Source organism: Equus caballus, chromosome 5 (assembly GCF_041296265.1).
Source record: "Equus caballus isolate H_3958 breed thoroughbred chromosome 5, TB-T2T, whole genome shotgun sequence".
Taxonomy (NCBI): domain Eukaryota; kingdom Metazoa; phylum Chordata; class Mammalia; order Perissodactyla; family Equidae; genus Equus; species Equus caballus.
The window spans coordinates 90,835,620-90,851,527 of NC_091688.1; the positions used below are offsets into that span (position 1 = coordinate 90,835,620).

The 15,908-nt window shown below is 40.5% G+C and overlaps 1 protein-coding gene across 4 annotated transcripts in view; it reads right to left on the reverse strand.

Moving 5' to 3' along the window:
- The window catches only part of AK5 (adenylate kinase 5), a 224,024-nt gene extending 208,337 nt beyond the window's left edge, over positions 1-15,687 (reverse strand). Inside the window, exons 1-5 of one of the 4 annotated variants that reach the window (XM_014740125.3) lie at positions 15,199-15,687; positions 10,299-10,485; positions 4,598-4,693; positions 316-485; positions 102-215 (exon numbers count right to left, since the gene is read on the reverse strand). In XM_014740125.3, the coding sequence (XP_014595611.2) occupies positions 102-215; positions 316-485; positions 4,598-4,693; positions 10,299-10,485; positions 15,199-15,258 (627 nt within the window). In that variant the 5' untranslated portion in view covers positions 15,259-15,687. Of the gene's footprint in view, positions 1-101; positions 216-315; positions 486-4,597; positions 4,766-10,298; positions 10,486-15,198 lie in introns of all 4 variants that reach the window. The other 3 variants (XM_005610487.4, XM_070268838.1, XM_070268837.1) reach the window with 3 other exon arrangements.
- Positions 15,688-15,908: the final 221 nt, after the last annotated feature.

Sequence of the window (15,908 nt, forward strand, 5' to 3'; positions counted from 1 at the left end):
AATTCATTCAAAATAAGAGCAAGTCTTCTAAGAAATCTTTTTTTAATCTCAAAGTTTTCAGCAAAAAGTAGGTCATTTAAAATATAAGGAGACATTCTTACTTGGTCCTCAAAAGATAGAGCCTGGGCAACATCTCTTGGAAATCCATCAATAACAATGCCCTCTTCATCAGGTATTTGCATCAGTTTCTGTTTTATCTCTGTAATGGTTGTTTCCTGTTATAAAGAGAAAGGAAGAAAGACCACAGCTAAATTTGGTACACTCACAACTGGTATAAAAATCTTTTTAGAATAGAAGCAAATGATCCAGCAGTACCTGTGGGGCCAATTCTCCAGTTGTAATTATTTTGGCTATAAGACTCCATTTCCTGTTGCTGCTGGCGCTGTGGATCTTCTTTCTTAATAATTCTCCCACCGAAATGTATTGGAATCCATAACGTTCTGCGATTTTCAAACTTTGAGTGCCCTTTCCACTTCCTGGACCACCTATTATTTAAAACAGGCAAAATTGTGACTCCCTTTTATACAACAACTATCTTCAGGTTGAGATGCAGAACCTAGACCACCAGCACCGGGCAGATAACTGCTCCACGTGTTGTCATACTCAATGTTACCTCTGAATGCAGAGCAAGTGCAGGCTTAGCCAAGAATTGTCATGATCAATCGCATTAGATAAGAGACATTTTTAACCTCTACCCATTTTAGTACATAACTAATTAAAAAAAAATTTGAACAATGCAGTTGAATGAAACCTTTACTATTTTTCTGTGTAAACTACAACAATTTTTTCCTCTGTAACCAAAGAAAAATCTATGGGATACAAAAGACAGTGATTGAAATACCAAAAATGTGTTCCATGTCAACAAAGAGTTAATGTGCAATTTGGTAAGATGTAACAATTATTTTTAAACTGAAGGCACATCAATATTGACATGGCTTATTTAAATTTTTTTTCTGAACTCTCTCTGAACGTGTATGTCCTTGTGTTATCTCCTTTAAATTAAAATGAAGTGTTATGCAGGGGCTGGCCCCGTGGCCGAATGGTTAAGTTCAAGCACTCCGCAGCAGGCGGCCCAGTGTTTCGTTGGTTCAAATCCTGGGCGCGGACATGGCACTGCTCATGAAACCACGCTGAGGCAGCCGCAACTAGAAGGACCCACAACGAAGAATATACAACTATGTACTGGGGGGCTTTGGGGAGAAAAAGGGAAAACATAAAATTAAAAAAAAAAAGAAGTGTTATGCAAACATATGCAGAATGCATGGAATAGGTCCTTAAGGTAGAACAATTTCATAGAATTCATAATTTTGATTTTGTGATATATTAGTATGAAATAATCAACATTTTGCAACATAACTCAATACTAATCATTGGTAATTGCCATTTATTTTTTAAAAGCATAAGTACTAAAATAATTATAAAATACATGCCTCAGATTTTATTTCCAAATCATATTAGATTATTTTAGTTAATTTATATTTCTAAACAATCAGGATTAATTAGAATCTAGAATCTGAACAAATTTCAAGATAAAGCACACAGCAATCAGCTGAGTCTGTAGTTATTTGTTGGCAATTATCAAAATGAAATATTTTCAAGTATTTGAGCATAAATTATTGAGTGTAGGCAAAATATTTTTATAATTATAATTTATTAAGCAATATAAAAAATAAAAATTCAATAGAAAAGTGAGTTGATGCTCTCCCTGTTAATTCAATATATCAAATTTTGGTGGGGTTGAAGTCATTTTATATATAATTATTTAGTAAATATTTTTTATTCTTTTTGCAAGTAATATGTGTAAAAAAGAAAGACAGCTATTTTGTTTTGTTTTGTAAGTGGAGTTCTGAGTGGGTAGACTTGGTTAGGCAAGGCTTATTTTCTCTTTAAAAATTTTAATCGGCAGAATTCTAAGATAAACTAATATAATAAGAACCATTTCTTAACCCCAATCCCAAATAATGCACCTAATAATATCTGATTTTCACCTTTTTTTTCCTTCATTAAACTTAGGATAGGAATTTGTTTACATTTTTGACCATTCTCTTTCTAAGAAACTCTAAATTCTATTCTATTAGACTTAACATTATGAACTACTACTAGATTAAATGTATTGCTTTGCAAATCAAAAGTAAGTTGTAGTTCTAAATAGTTGCTTTTGGTCTATTAACCTCTGGGCAAATCGTGTATCAGCTTGGAGAATAAAAAATTTTATGACCAGCTCCACCAACAAATTCAGATTGACTTCATCTCCAAAGAATGAACGTTATCTGTCTTAAACTGTGTTTCCACACTTGATCTCACAAACCATCAAACTAAGAGATTACAAATTCCACTGAATTAAAAAACAATTCAAACACACTAAGAAAGTTACAGCACCTTCAACGAAAATAAATTTTTTTCTGTCAACTAATGGAGGCAATAGCAGACAACAAAACAAATATGATTAGCACAATTGATAGAGAACAGCATTAATTTACTGGATGAGTTTGACTACTGAAGCTTGCTAATAAATTAATTTTATATACTTTCTTCTCTTCTCTCTGAAACCAGAGTGAACTTAATTTTGTTCTATTTATCTACCTCTAATACGTATATATATTAGGATCCATCTAATTAGAATTTATGATTATGTTAACATAAGAGAGATTCATATCTGTGCCAAGAAGGCCAGCTTTTAAAAAAAATTCTATATCGTCAGAAGGGAAATTTTGTTTATTTGGATGCAATACCGTGTGAGTATCTGCACCTCCCTCACCCTCTTTTCAGGCTGGAATTAATAAAAATTTATAAGGTTCAGGTACAGTTACTTTATAATTCTTCAAAAGTCATAAAATTGTCCCAATTTTCTCAAATAACCTAAGGTTTGCTTTTCCTTTCTTCTCCTCTCCCAATCCTCTTAAAGTTATTTACACTCATTGGTTCTGCATCATTCTTACGTTACATAAAATCTCATAACACAGCGTATAAGTCTAAAACCAAAATCACAGCCCTGGGAAACAAGTTGATTTTACTGAGTAAAAAAGAACTGTGAAGAGCAAGAGATTTGAGCATTTATATCTCCTCCAAAGATCTTAGTTTATTGAAAAATTTTAATAATTTTCATATAAAATTCAAAATGCAAAAAATTCGTATATGCACATAAGAGCAATTTGGTATTACAATTTTTTCATGGACAATCAAGCCTCCATTCGTTGATCCTGAAAAACATCACCAATATTTTACTAACAGCAACAAGAAAAACAAAACTCAGAGAATATTTCACCATAAAATGGTGAAATAGTTTCCAGTTTTTCTCCACCTGTAGCTCTATCTTTCAAAAAAGCATTTCCTTGTCTTCTAGGTAAGGACCTCAAGTTTTTATGCACAAACAAAAAAATTCCATTTTCAAGAGTAGATAGAGATTTATGGCATAATAGTGGCAACCATATGTCAGAAGAATATTTTGACTACTAGAAAAAAGCTGATTTCTATACTCTTTTCCTACAATATCATTTTAAACAATTCAGGGCTAAATATATCTCCAATTTCATTTTAATTACACTTAGAGATGCACAAATGCCACTCTTTCTAGTCTGGAGAACTTAAGCTCCTGTTAGAGTTTGCTGTGTTCATTTGAATGCTATTTTCCTAGTTGCCATGATTGTTATATTTTCCGGTAGTGGTACTTCTTTGCATGGGGCTTGCATGCATTTTGCCCTCTGTTAACAGTTACTGGCTAGAATAACTTGGAACATTTCACACTAGATTTTGCTTTTGGTCATCTCTATGAAAGCTGAGTCAAATTGGAAAGTGAGACAATGACTACATATGCTGCTTGTTCACAGGTCTCTTCATGATTTTTGCAGATTTTGAGGAAGTTAGAATTCGCAAGAGTGGTCAAAAATGCACTTTAGAAGAATACTTAAAACATTTTCAACATCTATGCCTTGTGAAATAGCATGAGACTGATATTTTCATATTCAACATAAGACGCATAGTGGCAATTTAAAAAATTAAACATTATCATTATTATTTTGATTAATACTCTGATATTATGTGCTGTGCAAAGCACTATTCCATTAGATTTGCTTGTCTAATAACACCAAAACTTAGATTTTCTTGAAGATGCCAGGTTGCCAGAAGAAAGGTTCATTTATGAGTCTTAACCAACATATTATTATTTATTTTCCCTTCAAAGTTAATAGTGAATAAAAATTCAATTTGCTGAGTTAAAGGAAGAAGACACACCATGTTTAGAAAATTTCTAATGAATTTAGTTATGTATGCTAAAAATTAAACAGATAAAACCACAGGACAATAAATCTTGAAGAGATTATTTACTTTCAATTCATAATAGAGAATTTCTATGACTTTGCAAGGAGATTCTATAAAAGTGCAATAGGCTTTAGACAATATAATTCTAACAATTTCTGTTTTATTGAAAATTATGTTAAAAATATTTCCATCTACTGTCTCTTGAGCTTCTGTTTCTATTGTTTGTCATTACTCAACTAAGTATTTGCAAATATGACCCATAATTGACATAATTTTTTGAAATGTAAATATATAAACAAAGTTAGCAATAGTATGCGAATTTTGCTTTCTGTCCTCATACCTATAACAAGGATGATTTTGGGCCGAGGTCTAGTAGGATCAAAAACCTCATACTCCTCAATCAACTCTGCAGTCTCGGAGAGGTCCGTATCACTTTCTATGGAGAATTGATGGATTGGAGGGAGTCGATCATACCGCCGATATGGAAAGTTTGAATTTTCAGGCATTACTGCAAAAGAGTAAGATAACTTTGAAACGGAAAAAAAACTCCACAATAAAACATTTTCTGCATTTAACTAATTAGTAGAATAAAGTTAAAAACCCAAATGAGTTTGATTTTTTAACTGGAAGAAGACCCCATCCCATAAATGGTCAGCAAACTTTTTCTGAAAGGGCCAGATAGGCAATATTTTGGGCTTTGAAGAACATACAGTCTCACAGTCAACTTGGCCACAGTAGCAGGAAAACAGTCATACATGATACATAAACAAATGGATGTGCTGTGTTCCAACAAAACTTTATTTATAAAAACAGGCAGTGAGCTGGACTTGCCCAAGGGTGATAGTTTGCCAAACCCTGCCCTGGAGCAACCTTTTAAAGTACTCTCTAGTCTTGCTTGGTGGTTTGTATATATCCTGGTCTCTGTAAATGGTACTCCCTAGAGTTGTGTAGTGCACAACCTTCACACCCTTCGCAACCATGTGCAGCTGCCCGTGGAGCCAATGCTTATGCATAATGTATTTCATTTATTCAATATGTATTGATACACATTCTCTATGATCCAGGCACCGTAGGGTAGTCCAGTGGAAGGCTTGATGGCATAATGCACAAAAACAGAGGGTACTCTTACAAGACAGATAAAAGGGTAGCAAAGAATTTTTACACTTGGAATATCTTTCAACATCATTTAATTTCACTTTTCCAATATTTATCTTTAATCTCCTTGATTTAAAAATGTAACTATGAAGACATAAATTTGCATCTTTAGTAGCAACAAATATTTGCCATTTATTGCCACACATGTCAGTGTGTTGAGGATGATTCAGTAGAAGAATAAGATGTCTTGTCCCTGCAGAGCTTACGAACTGGAGCTTACAGGCTTATATCTGACAGTGGTACGCACACCAGCCAGGAAAAGTGCTAAAATGAATATCTCTTCCAGTAAACACCACAGGTGTTCAATGAATGGGTAGATCCATTTGGGCTGGAGTAGTAGGAAAGGACTTGCAAAAGAGGCAGGACCTGAACTTTGAAAGACAAGCACAGGTGACGAAATGTGGAAGGTATATTCCAATTGGTGGAAACAAAACACCAAGACTCAGAGTCAGAACTACAACTGACATAGTCAAAAGGACCAGAGGACAGAGCTGGCAAGCTCAAGTCAGGCAGATGGTCTCAACCTGGCTCCTTCATGGTTCATGGCCAACTGGTTCATGGCTCCTTCCTCCCCCACCGCATGTGTCAGTGTTCCAGGAATACTGAGAATACAGAGAAGCCATAACTACCCAAAAGGCACCTGCACAAAGGACACAGGCCACCTGGCTTTCCACGAGGCATCTGGCTAAGGGGACTACTGGATTTTAGTAGGGCCTAATGCTCCTCCTGGGTGTTGATCAGGTAGAACTTTCCATTCTCTGTTAATACAATAAATGAGATAATTAATTACTGACCCACTGGACTCACTTTAGTTCCACAAAAGGAGTGGAGTAGTTTGCAGATGACTGTGGATATTCTCTAGAAAATTCTGGGAAGGCTATGTCAGGAAAGGGACTGACAATAGTATCATGTTCTGTCTTGAAATGGAATTGCTTCACCCAACACAGGGCAAACAAAACTCTAGGCATTATCTTCGATTACTTTCTTCCCTCATTCTTTATCCCATCTACTCCCACAGACTTTATCTCCAAAACATATCCCAAATGCATATGCTTTTCTCCATCTCCACTACCACAACTCTTCCCCAAGCTGCCATCATCTTCCTAGACTACTGTAATAGACTCTTTACCAGTGTGCCTGCTTTCCTGCTTGGCCTCACAATCCATTGCCTGAATGCTCTTTCCCTGTTGGTCCTGGGGCTGGCTGCTTCTTGTCATTCAAACCTCAGTTTAAATGTCACCTCCTATAAAAGGACTTTTTAATCTAGGGGGGCCACCCAGTTAATTTCAAGGACATCACTCTAATAATGCTCTCGCAGCATCAACCACTTCACCATCTGAGAGGTCTCTTACTTATTCATTGTTTGTCTTCTCCCATTAGAATGCTGAGTTCCATGACAGCAAGGACCTTACCAATCAGGAACTCTGCATCCCTGGGATCTAGAACTGTGCTTGGCACATAGTCAGTGTCCAATAAATATTTGTTGAATTAATAAAGTAGAGAACAGGCTTGCTGAAATAGATGGTTTCCCATGGAGAAAAGGGGGGAGGTGGGTAGGTACAGTGTGGCCACGATATGGAGGGTCTTGAATCCAGGTAAAGGGTTTGGCTTTACTCTGGTAGAAAGCCAGTGGATGTTTTCTGGGGGGTAGAGAAGTAACATGATGAAATATGAAATACACTTTTTAGGAAAATTAATCTGGTGGTGGTTAGAATGGATTTGAATAGAGAGAGACTAGGAGCAGAAAGGTAGCAGCTGGGAGGCTGTTAAAGTAATCCACAGGTGAGAAGTGAGGGCCTAGGTTAGAAGGCTTGTAGGGGAAATGGAAATGAATGGCTGGATAGGAAGGACACAGGATTGGGATATGAGAAATGAAAGGAGATGACAGCTCAAAAACACAATTGCCAAGTTTCAAGTCTAAGAGAGTAAGGAACATATTGCATTTCATATAGTATCTTTCTGCCCTCTCTTTTCTGCTGCAGAATCTGGGCATCTCTCATTCCTGTCTATATTATAGCCTCTTCCTTTACATCGGGACCTTCTGTTCTCTGTTCCCTGGTACACTCAATCTCCTCCAGCCTTCTCTCCATAACACCTACTCAGCTTTCTATCTCCAAGGATTAGCCTATCACTTCTTCCAGGAAGCCTACCCTGAACCACAGCCTAGGTTGGATCCAACCCCCTGTTAACATGGTTATGGCATCTATAAAGTATGGCATTTCTTATGGCACCCATTGTGCTTCTAATTATATTTTTAATGGCTGACTTCATCGCTAGACTGTAAGCTCCATTCGGGCAGGTACCATGCGTGTTCTTTCTTGGTGGCTACATTCTCAGTCCTAAAAAAGTGTCTGAGACATTTTAGCACTCAATAAGCGGTTATTTTATTGCCCAACTGACTCATTGACTGACTGTGGAAATAGGAAAAAGAGAAGGGAGTGCTGATTTTGAAGCAAATATGTTTTCCAGACAGCTATTCCAGAAGAGGAGGTCTATGGACATTTGGAGCTATGGAACTAGAACTCTTATTCATGAGTAATTATTTGTTCAGTTGCATACATACGGCAGAAAAAAAAAATGGACATTCATCTCACATTTATGATAAAATACTCTAAAGAATGGTCAGCCAACAATTTATCCTTGTTTTTATCATATTTTTACTTAGGAAAGTAATTTGCTTAAATGATTAAAATGTTTTATTTCACAGAATAATTTTTCATGATAATTATATATTAGCATAGGTATGTCACTATTTCAGCAAAAATGCACGAATCATTTTTTATTTCTAGAAATAATCACAATGCTTTAAGTTACTGGGAAATTAGCAATTTTGTTGACTTTAACACTAACCTATTCCATAAGCTATAGGTAAAATCTTCACGAACGTTTAAAGCGTTTCATAAAATAAAATTTTCTTATCACAGGACAAGTCAGTTTAGAAACCATTTTATGTCTTTCAGCATACGTGCTAGATATACGACAGTGTGACACAATATTCTTGTCAACATGGTATGTGGAGAGGTTCTATTTGATGAGTAACTAAAAGGTCTCTGAGTGGGAATTCTAGTAGAGTGTTAGTAGACATGGAGACTGAAATTAACAAGCAATTTTAATTCTAATGAAAGTTAAACCTACAGTTTCCATTCTTGTTAGCTTATCCTTCTAGATCAGCAGTTCCAAACTGGTCATCTGTGAGCCCAATGTAGCCCTGTAGATGTGTTTTGTTCAACTCGACATTTTTCCAAAATTTGCACTTGACTGCCTCTAGACAATGACTGCTCTCTCTACTTCTGCTCACTAGTTTGGCCACAGTCCCCACCATTCTCTATTACACACTTGGACTGTCTGCCTTGCCAAACCAAGTAACAGTATAAAATAGAAGCATTTGGATTTCATTTTGTTGTAAAACAGTCACTTTACATACCAAGTCTGAGACCAGTCTGAGAGCAGCTTTTTGACTAAGTGAATGTCATATCCTCTTAGATTTAAATTTAAAAACATAAAAATATCTTAGACTAAATCCAGCAATACCTGCAATTTGTCAATACCTTAAGGTTTAGAAAGCAGTTCCCTATATTCATCTCAGTTGGTTTAACAAGGGCATGGGGCACGTATTTAACACTGAGCCAGATTCTAGCAGTTTGATGTCACCCTGGGAAGTAAGTTAGCAAATTTGGGAAGGTGTATGAAGTCTTCAAGTCCATGAAAATATCATTTTCCTCACCAAAGCAGTAATTTACTCAGTGGTGTGCTGCAGAGGTGACTGGCTAAGGGTACTCTCTTGAGCTCCCAATCCTAAATCATCTAGTGACGACTCCTTCATGGACATCGAAAGATTCTTCCCCCTGGAGATGTTTCTAAGAAAATGTTCTCTCTACTTTCTCTCTCTGCTTGTGCTTCTTAAAAATTAACACACCATGGCTTGTCCCCACACCACATTCAAATAAAATCTAAGCGGGTCATGACTAAGTAAGATAAAACAAACTAAGATTTATTTTCCCCTTGTATTTATTGCAAATAGAATTGTCTCCACTTCAAATTCTGTCTGTATAGCTGAAACTTTTCAGGGTATAATTTTTGCGAATGGTTTACATTTTGAAAATATACGATCCTGGCCCGTGGGAAAGAATTAAGTTAGTTTCTCCTGATTAGAACTGATTCCATTTTTCACATATTACTATACTTCTCAATTTCATCTACAGCCTAAAGGGCTCATTGGCTGACATTGAACCACTAATTTTGATAACCACATATTTCAGAAAGCTGTAAGAATGGTCTAAATCTCCTCTAGCAAACTCCAGTTCTTAGTTCTAAACTATTCCTAAAACTGTTAAACAAGTTCATATCGTCTACTTCTTTTATAGCACCCAGCGCCTAATCCAACGTGTTGCATTCAGTAGCTGCTTAATAAATCCATGTTGAATTAACCAGCACAAACTTTACACACATTTATGCAGATGCATTAATATGAACTCTGAATTTGGAAACATATCAATAAGTCAAATCTCTTCCCAGCTAATAAAAACACATTGACTTGTTATGTAATAACTATCAACTTTGTCTGTTACTACTCATTTGTCTGGAAAAGTTCTATGTGCAATTTTAAGAAAAATTCATAGTTTGCTAAGGTTTGAAAAATACTGAAGTCAGTAATACAAAATTTCATTAAGCCTTTAGTGAAGTGCTGGACAATGGTATATAGTTATGTCTATCTTATCACGGAGGTGATTAGAATAAATAGCAGAGAGAGATTAATCATGTTGCAGGGTCAAATATCCTTCCAGGTGTTTGGAAACCTTATAACTTAAATCACTGCCTCTAGTCTACATGGTATGTTTTAAAGAGAACTCTTCTAACTATAAACTATCATTCTACATATACATTACCATTTCTTAGAAAGGATCTCCGTGACTGTCCTCCATTGAGTGGAGGTAAGGTCTTCTTTTCCTGGCTGACAAATGTGTCCCATTTCACCTTGTCACAGCCGCCCAGTTCCTTTACTTTCTGTAAACAACTTTCCAAGTACTCGACTGGGTCTTCAGGCTTCGAACACATGAGTCCATTCAAAAGGCTCTGAAATACCACAACAAAATATGCCCACGTAAAATACATTTTAAAACCACCTTTGTTAAAAGAGTGTTTGTCTCATCTTTAAATTCTGGGTTGTTTGTGTTCTTTGCATTTTTCGTTTGTTTTTTTGCTAAGGAAGATTCGCCCTGAGCTAACATCTGTGCCAATCTTCCTCTATTTTGTATGTGGGTCGCTGCCGTAGCATGGCCTTTGATGAGTGGTGTAGATCTGTGCCTGGGAACCAAACCCAGACTGCTGAAGCAGAGCTCACTGAACTTAACCACTAGGCCATAGGGCTGGCGCCTGCATTTGTTTTTTAATAAACAATCAGAGTAGAAATGATGATCTCATTGAGTAATTAAGATAACCTCTTAAAGTCTTGACCAATTAGTTTTCAGCTCAGCACTCTCTGCCTTTTAAACAATTCAGGCAACTATATAGTTTAAAATGGAAGAGTCCTGGGGCTGGCACGGTGGCACAGCGGTTAAGTTTGCACGTTCCGCTCCGGTGGCCTGGGGTTCGCTGGTTTGGATCCTGGGAGCAGACATGGCACTACTTGTCAAGCCATGCTTTGCCAGGTGTCCCACAAATAAGGAAGAGGAAGATGGGCACGGATGTTAACTGAGGGCCAGTCTTCCTCAGCAAAGAGGAGGATTAGCAGCAGTTAGCTCAGGGCTAATCTTCCTCAAAATAAAATAAAATAAAATAAAATGGAGGAGCCCTATCAAAGAGAAATAATGTGCAGTGTGTAAAAATGCCCCAGTCATTATTTATCTCATTCCTACCCATCCTTAAATTTGCCAAGCCTCAGTTTCTTCATTTGTAAAATGGGAGTAATAATACCTACCTTAGAAGATTTCTCAAGGATTAAAAAATTTAATATTTGTAAAATACATATTAGGGTCCTGGCATATAGTAAATACTCAAGAAATGTTGTTCATGGTGTTAGTTAATACTATTATTACTATCAGGAAGTTTCACTGAGCACTCAGGTTGGCTTGTGGACCCCTTCTTCTGTGTCCCACGGTACCCAGAAAAAACCATCTTACCTCTCATTTATACTGAAACCATCAATTTATGTGCTGGTCTCCTCTTATAAACTGTAAACTCTTCAACAGCATAGTGTGGGCCTTATTTACTTTTCAATCCCCAGCCCCTGACACTTTCCCTGGCACATGGCAGGTGCATTTGGACTGTTTTCTAATTAGGAAAAAAATTCACTCAAAACATGAAGTCTGAGACAAAAAAAAGCCATCTGATATATAATAAGTCACCACAATATCCAGTGAGGTTACAGAGAAAAACCTGGTGTCCAATGTGTCACACGTACTAGTTTCTAAAAATGCTACAAATTTGGAAATGCTGACTCCTGGGAACTGGACTGACTGCAAAATATTTTCCTTTAGAGTATTTCATGGAAAAAGAATATGGGAAGATTATCACCAATATACATTATTAATGTGCAAAACACACACTCTTTGTGAGGCTGATATTTTTCCTAAATACAGTATTCTACTTTCAAATTATTCTTGTGCAGTTTGCTCAAAATGGTAGGCAATTCTTACTAGGTACATTTGTTCTCTGAATCCCTAAATAGGGTGGGTTAGTGTTCAATTGTAGAGGGAGTGGAAAAAGCTAACCTGGGCAACCACATCCAGTTTGTGTATCAAGATCTGTGCTATGCACACACACAGACATACACACAGCACTAAACTCCTCACGTTCCTCCCGTGTTAACATAGCTAGCCCTGTGGCAGGGCTTACTCTGCGTCTTTGTACGCCTTAGCTCACTCGATGCACGGTCAGCCCTATGTGGCATTATCATCTGCTGCCAATCCTCCTCTTTTTGCTGAGGAAGACTGGCCCTGAGCTAACATCTGTGCCCATCTTCCCCTACTTTATATGTGGGACGCCCGCCACAGCATGGCTTGACAATTGGTGCGCAGGTCCACACCCAGGACACAGGCCAGTAAACCCTGGGCCACTGACGTGGAACATGCAAACTTAACCACTGTGCCACTAGGCTAGCCGGAGATCTTTTATTTTTTTTAACGTATTACTGCCTAAACAGAGTGAACATACTCAACGAAGATTTTTTTTACCAGAAAATATACATTTCCACTCTCCCTAAACAAGTCTGTCTCCCCAAACAGTACTAATTTTACAAGGGGGAAATGAGTTCCACTCCTTCATGGGTAATTTAAATCCTTTCTTCTAATAGTCAGCCACCATCAGGGATCCAAGATAACCAGTAGACATTTTTACTCAGTCTGAGTTAATCCTTTGAGAACTTGAAGAATCTAATTTGCTTTTCTCAGTATTCATATTAATTGCCAAATCTCTGTTCCAAGGTATACAGTAATACAAGATCAACATATATACCATACGGTTAGCTAGAGGTAAGTACTCATGACAAAAATAGGGAAAAGTGGTTTTTATTTTCAATATTTCATCTAAAAATGGAAACACATTTCAAACTTGAACCTGGCAGGGATATCCAATCTTGCCTCGGAGATGTCTCAAGTCAGGAAGAAATCTGAAAAGGTCAGTCAGAAACAGCTGTTTGACAGTACATAGATTCAATCATCAGTCACCTGGTCTATAATGGCATCCAACATCCACAGCTGGGGCCAACGTTCTGGGTTTGATAGATACCTAATTGCTAAACTTTGTACACCTAGAAACTTTGTAGACCTATTCTTTGGTTTTGAGGGAGAAAATTCAGTTTGGAAATGTAAAGCATTTGGTTTTGCTGTCTACACTGGTCACATGGAGAACTGCCAGGCTTTCCTTCTCTCTTGCGCCAAACACAGCAGATTCTCCTTATTGGAAGGACGGAGCCTTTGGAGGCCACCTGCAGTCTGGTCCATCTTCTCATCGTCCAGGACTGCATTTAAGTACACTGTATTACTGCATTTCATGTAAGCAAGCTGACTTCCTTTTCTGGGTGTGCACGATTTTAAAATATCCCATTCACGTGCAAAAAACCCAACAAAAGCAACACCTGAACAAAAATGCCTGCCATCACTTATTTGCATGCATGGTGTAGGTTTTCAGGAAGGAACTATGGAAATTCTCTGTAGTTCCCAAGCAGGAAAAACAGTACCCACGTTTATAAAGAAAAAAAGACATGCTAGTAGGCAGCACTTTGCACTCAGGTGACCTTCCTGCAGATGTTTCTAATTATTCTTTTAGAAGAGTAGGAAAGAAATTGATCCCAGTGGTAGGATTTATGACTAAAACCTTCAGCTCTTCATCTCCACGTTTACTTTTTGGAAATTTAAAAAAAAAAGAAAGAAAAATAAAAATTCAACAAGAATCCTTTGTCCTCCAAGACCTGTCCTTCCACACCACCTTCTGATTATTTGCAAGCACTAGTAACAGACAAGCTAGATTGGGGTTTCACATACCAGGCTTGTGCTCAGTGGGCGGTTTACCTGGAAATCTTGGCTTCAAAGGGACCTAAAACGGTGGCTTACAGAGGGGAGAGAAAAATGAAGATCTGTAATTATAGCGGCCCATTTTAAAGATAATTTGGGAAAATAGGAACACAACGCTTTTTTCAAGTGGTTTTAAAATTCCTCGTAGCAGAACAAACCCCCAAACGGGAGAAAGAACAACTCATGACCTTTAGTTTACTCTATCAGTCTACAGTCTATCATCTTTCAGAAATGGGGGGGCAGGTTTGCAGTGAATGGATTTCCCCTTTCAGGGCTCGTTCTATGACGGTTGGCTCACTTCCATTCTTTTTTTTTTTTTTTTTTTTTTAACCTAAGCAAAAGCACAAAGGCTTCAGGAATGTTTTAAAATTAAAATATGGAGAGAAGGAAAGGCAGCAAAACGATCCGCGACGGAGGCTGTGGTTTAGAACTAACCAAGGTTCCTCAGTTCACCCCTCAAGCCTCCTCTCCCACCTTGTCAAAGTCCCCCAACCCCGGGGTCCCTGGTGCAGATGAGGCTGTGATGCGGTCTGAAGAGGGAGCAACAGGAGTCACACACGCCTCCTGGCTCCCTCTCCGACCCTCTTTCTCCAGGTGGGTAGGAGAGGGCAGGCGAAAACCGCCGCGGGGAAGGCGAGCATGGAGAGCCATCCCTCCAAGGCGACAGGAAAACGTGCTCAGCAGTTCATTCACCGAAAGCGCAGAGCAGCGCTGGGCGCCTGCCACCTGGGGGGCAGCGCTGCACTTCACGGGTTTGGGTTTGTTTTTTGCATCTTCATCCCTCTCCTTCCAGCTCCCCCAGGGAGGGCTGCTTTCGTCTACACCTCCCCTACACCGCCGAAGTCCCGACCCTGGGCGCGCGGAGGGGCTAGGGCTCTCGACCCCCCGGTTTCTAATCCTCGCTCGCTCCTGGGCGCCAGCGTACCCCCTGGCCTGGCCCTCGCCCCCACAGAGCGCGGCCGGCCGCTGTCTGCAGCCCACCCTGGGCGTCCGCATCCGAGGGGCGCGCTTGGGGCAGCCTGCTTCCCGAACCCCGTTCGAAGACTGAAACTTGATCTACAAGATGCGGGCTTCTGAGCCCAGCCCTCTGACGAGGACCCCGGCAACCTGCCGGAACGGCAGCGACCCCCGGGCGAGAGCGCGCGCGAGCTTCCGCAAGCCCCTTCACTTCCCTGCCCCGCGACTGCAAGGTGGGACCGGCGCGGCTTCCTCATCCCGAACCCAGGAGATGCCCTCCCCCGATCCTCCCGCCCCTCTGCCAGCTCTAGCCCCCTACCTCGAAAAGCTGAGGGATTTCCCTCCGGGCCAGATAGTCCTTGGCATCGTTGGGGTTCATGGCTGTGCGGCGCGTGCCTGGGGGCGCAGGCGAGGAGGCTCCCGGGTGGCGGCGATCTGGGCTGGGGCTGGCCGGGTCGGCGCCGAGCACAGGGGCAGCCCTGACTCTCACGCGCAGACACTCCACACTCAGCCCTGCCCGCCAGGCCAGGGCCCCCTCCGCCTCTGCCCGGGGGCTGTGGTCTCGGCGCTCCCGCCGCCCTGGCCTCGGTGCTGGTCCCCGCGCCGGAGCTGCGGGCTCGCAGCAGCGGCTTCCCGGGCTCCGAGCAGCGCGGCTGCCGGGAGAGGGGCGGAGGGAGCGGGGGAGGCGGACGGCGCGGCGGCCGCCAGGCAGCAGCCCACCCGCCTCTCGGGCTCGGCGCGCCGCGCTCTGCGCCTCCCCGAGCCGGGGCTGCGGCGGCGGCCAGTCACGCTGCGCGGGCGGGCGCGGGGCGCCGGGCGCGGGTGGGGACCGGCGCGCACGGGAGGCTGGCTGTCACACCCCCGTGTCACACCACCGCCGGGGCGCGGCGCTTCCCTGCGCTCGCCGACCGGGGGACGCAGCAACCTGGGACCAGGTGGCCAAAGGAACAGGAACCTGCGACATTTTCGCTTCTCCAGACCTTCTTCTACACACAGACACACACGGTTACTCCTACGTCCCCAAGGAGC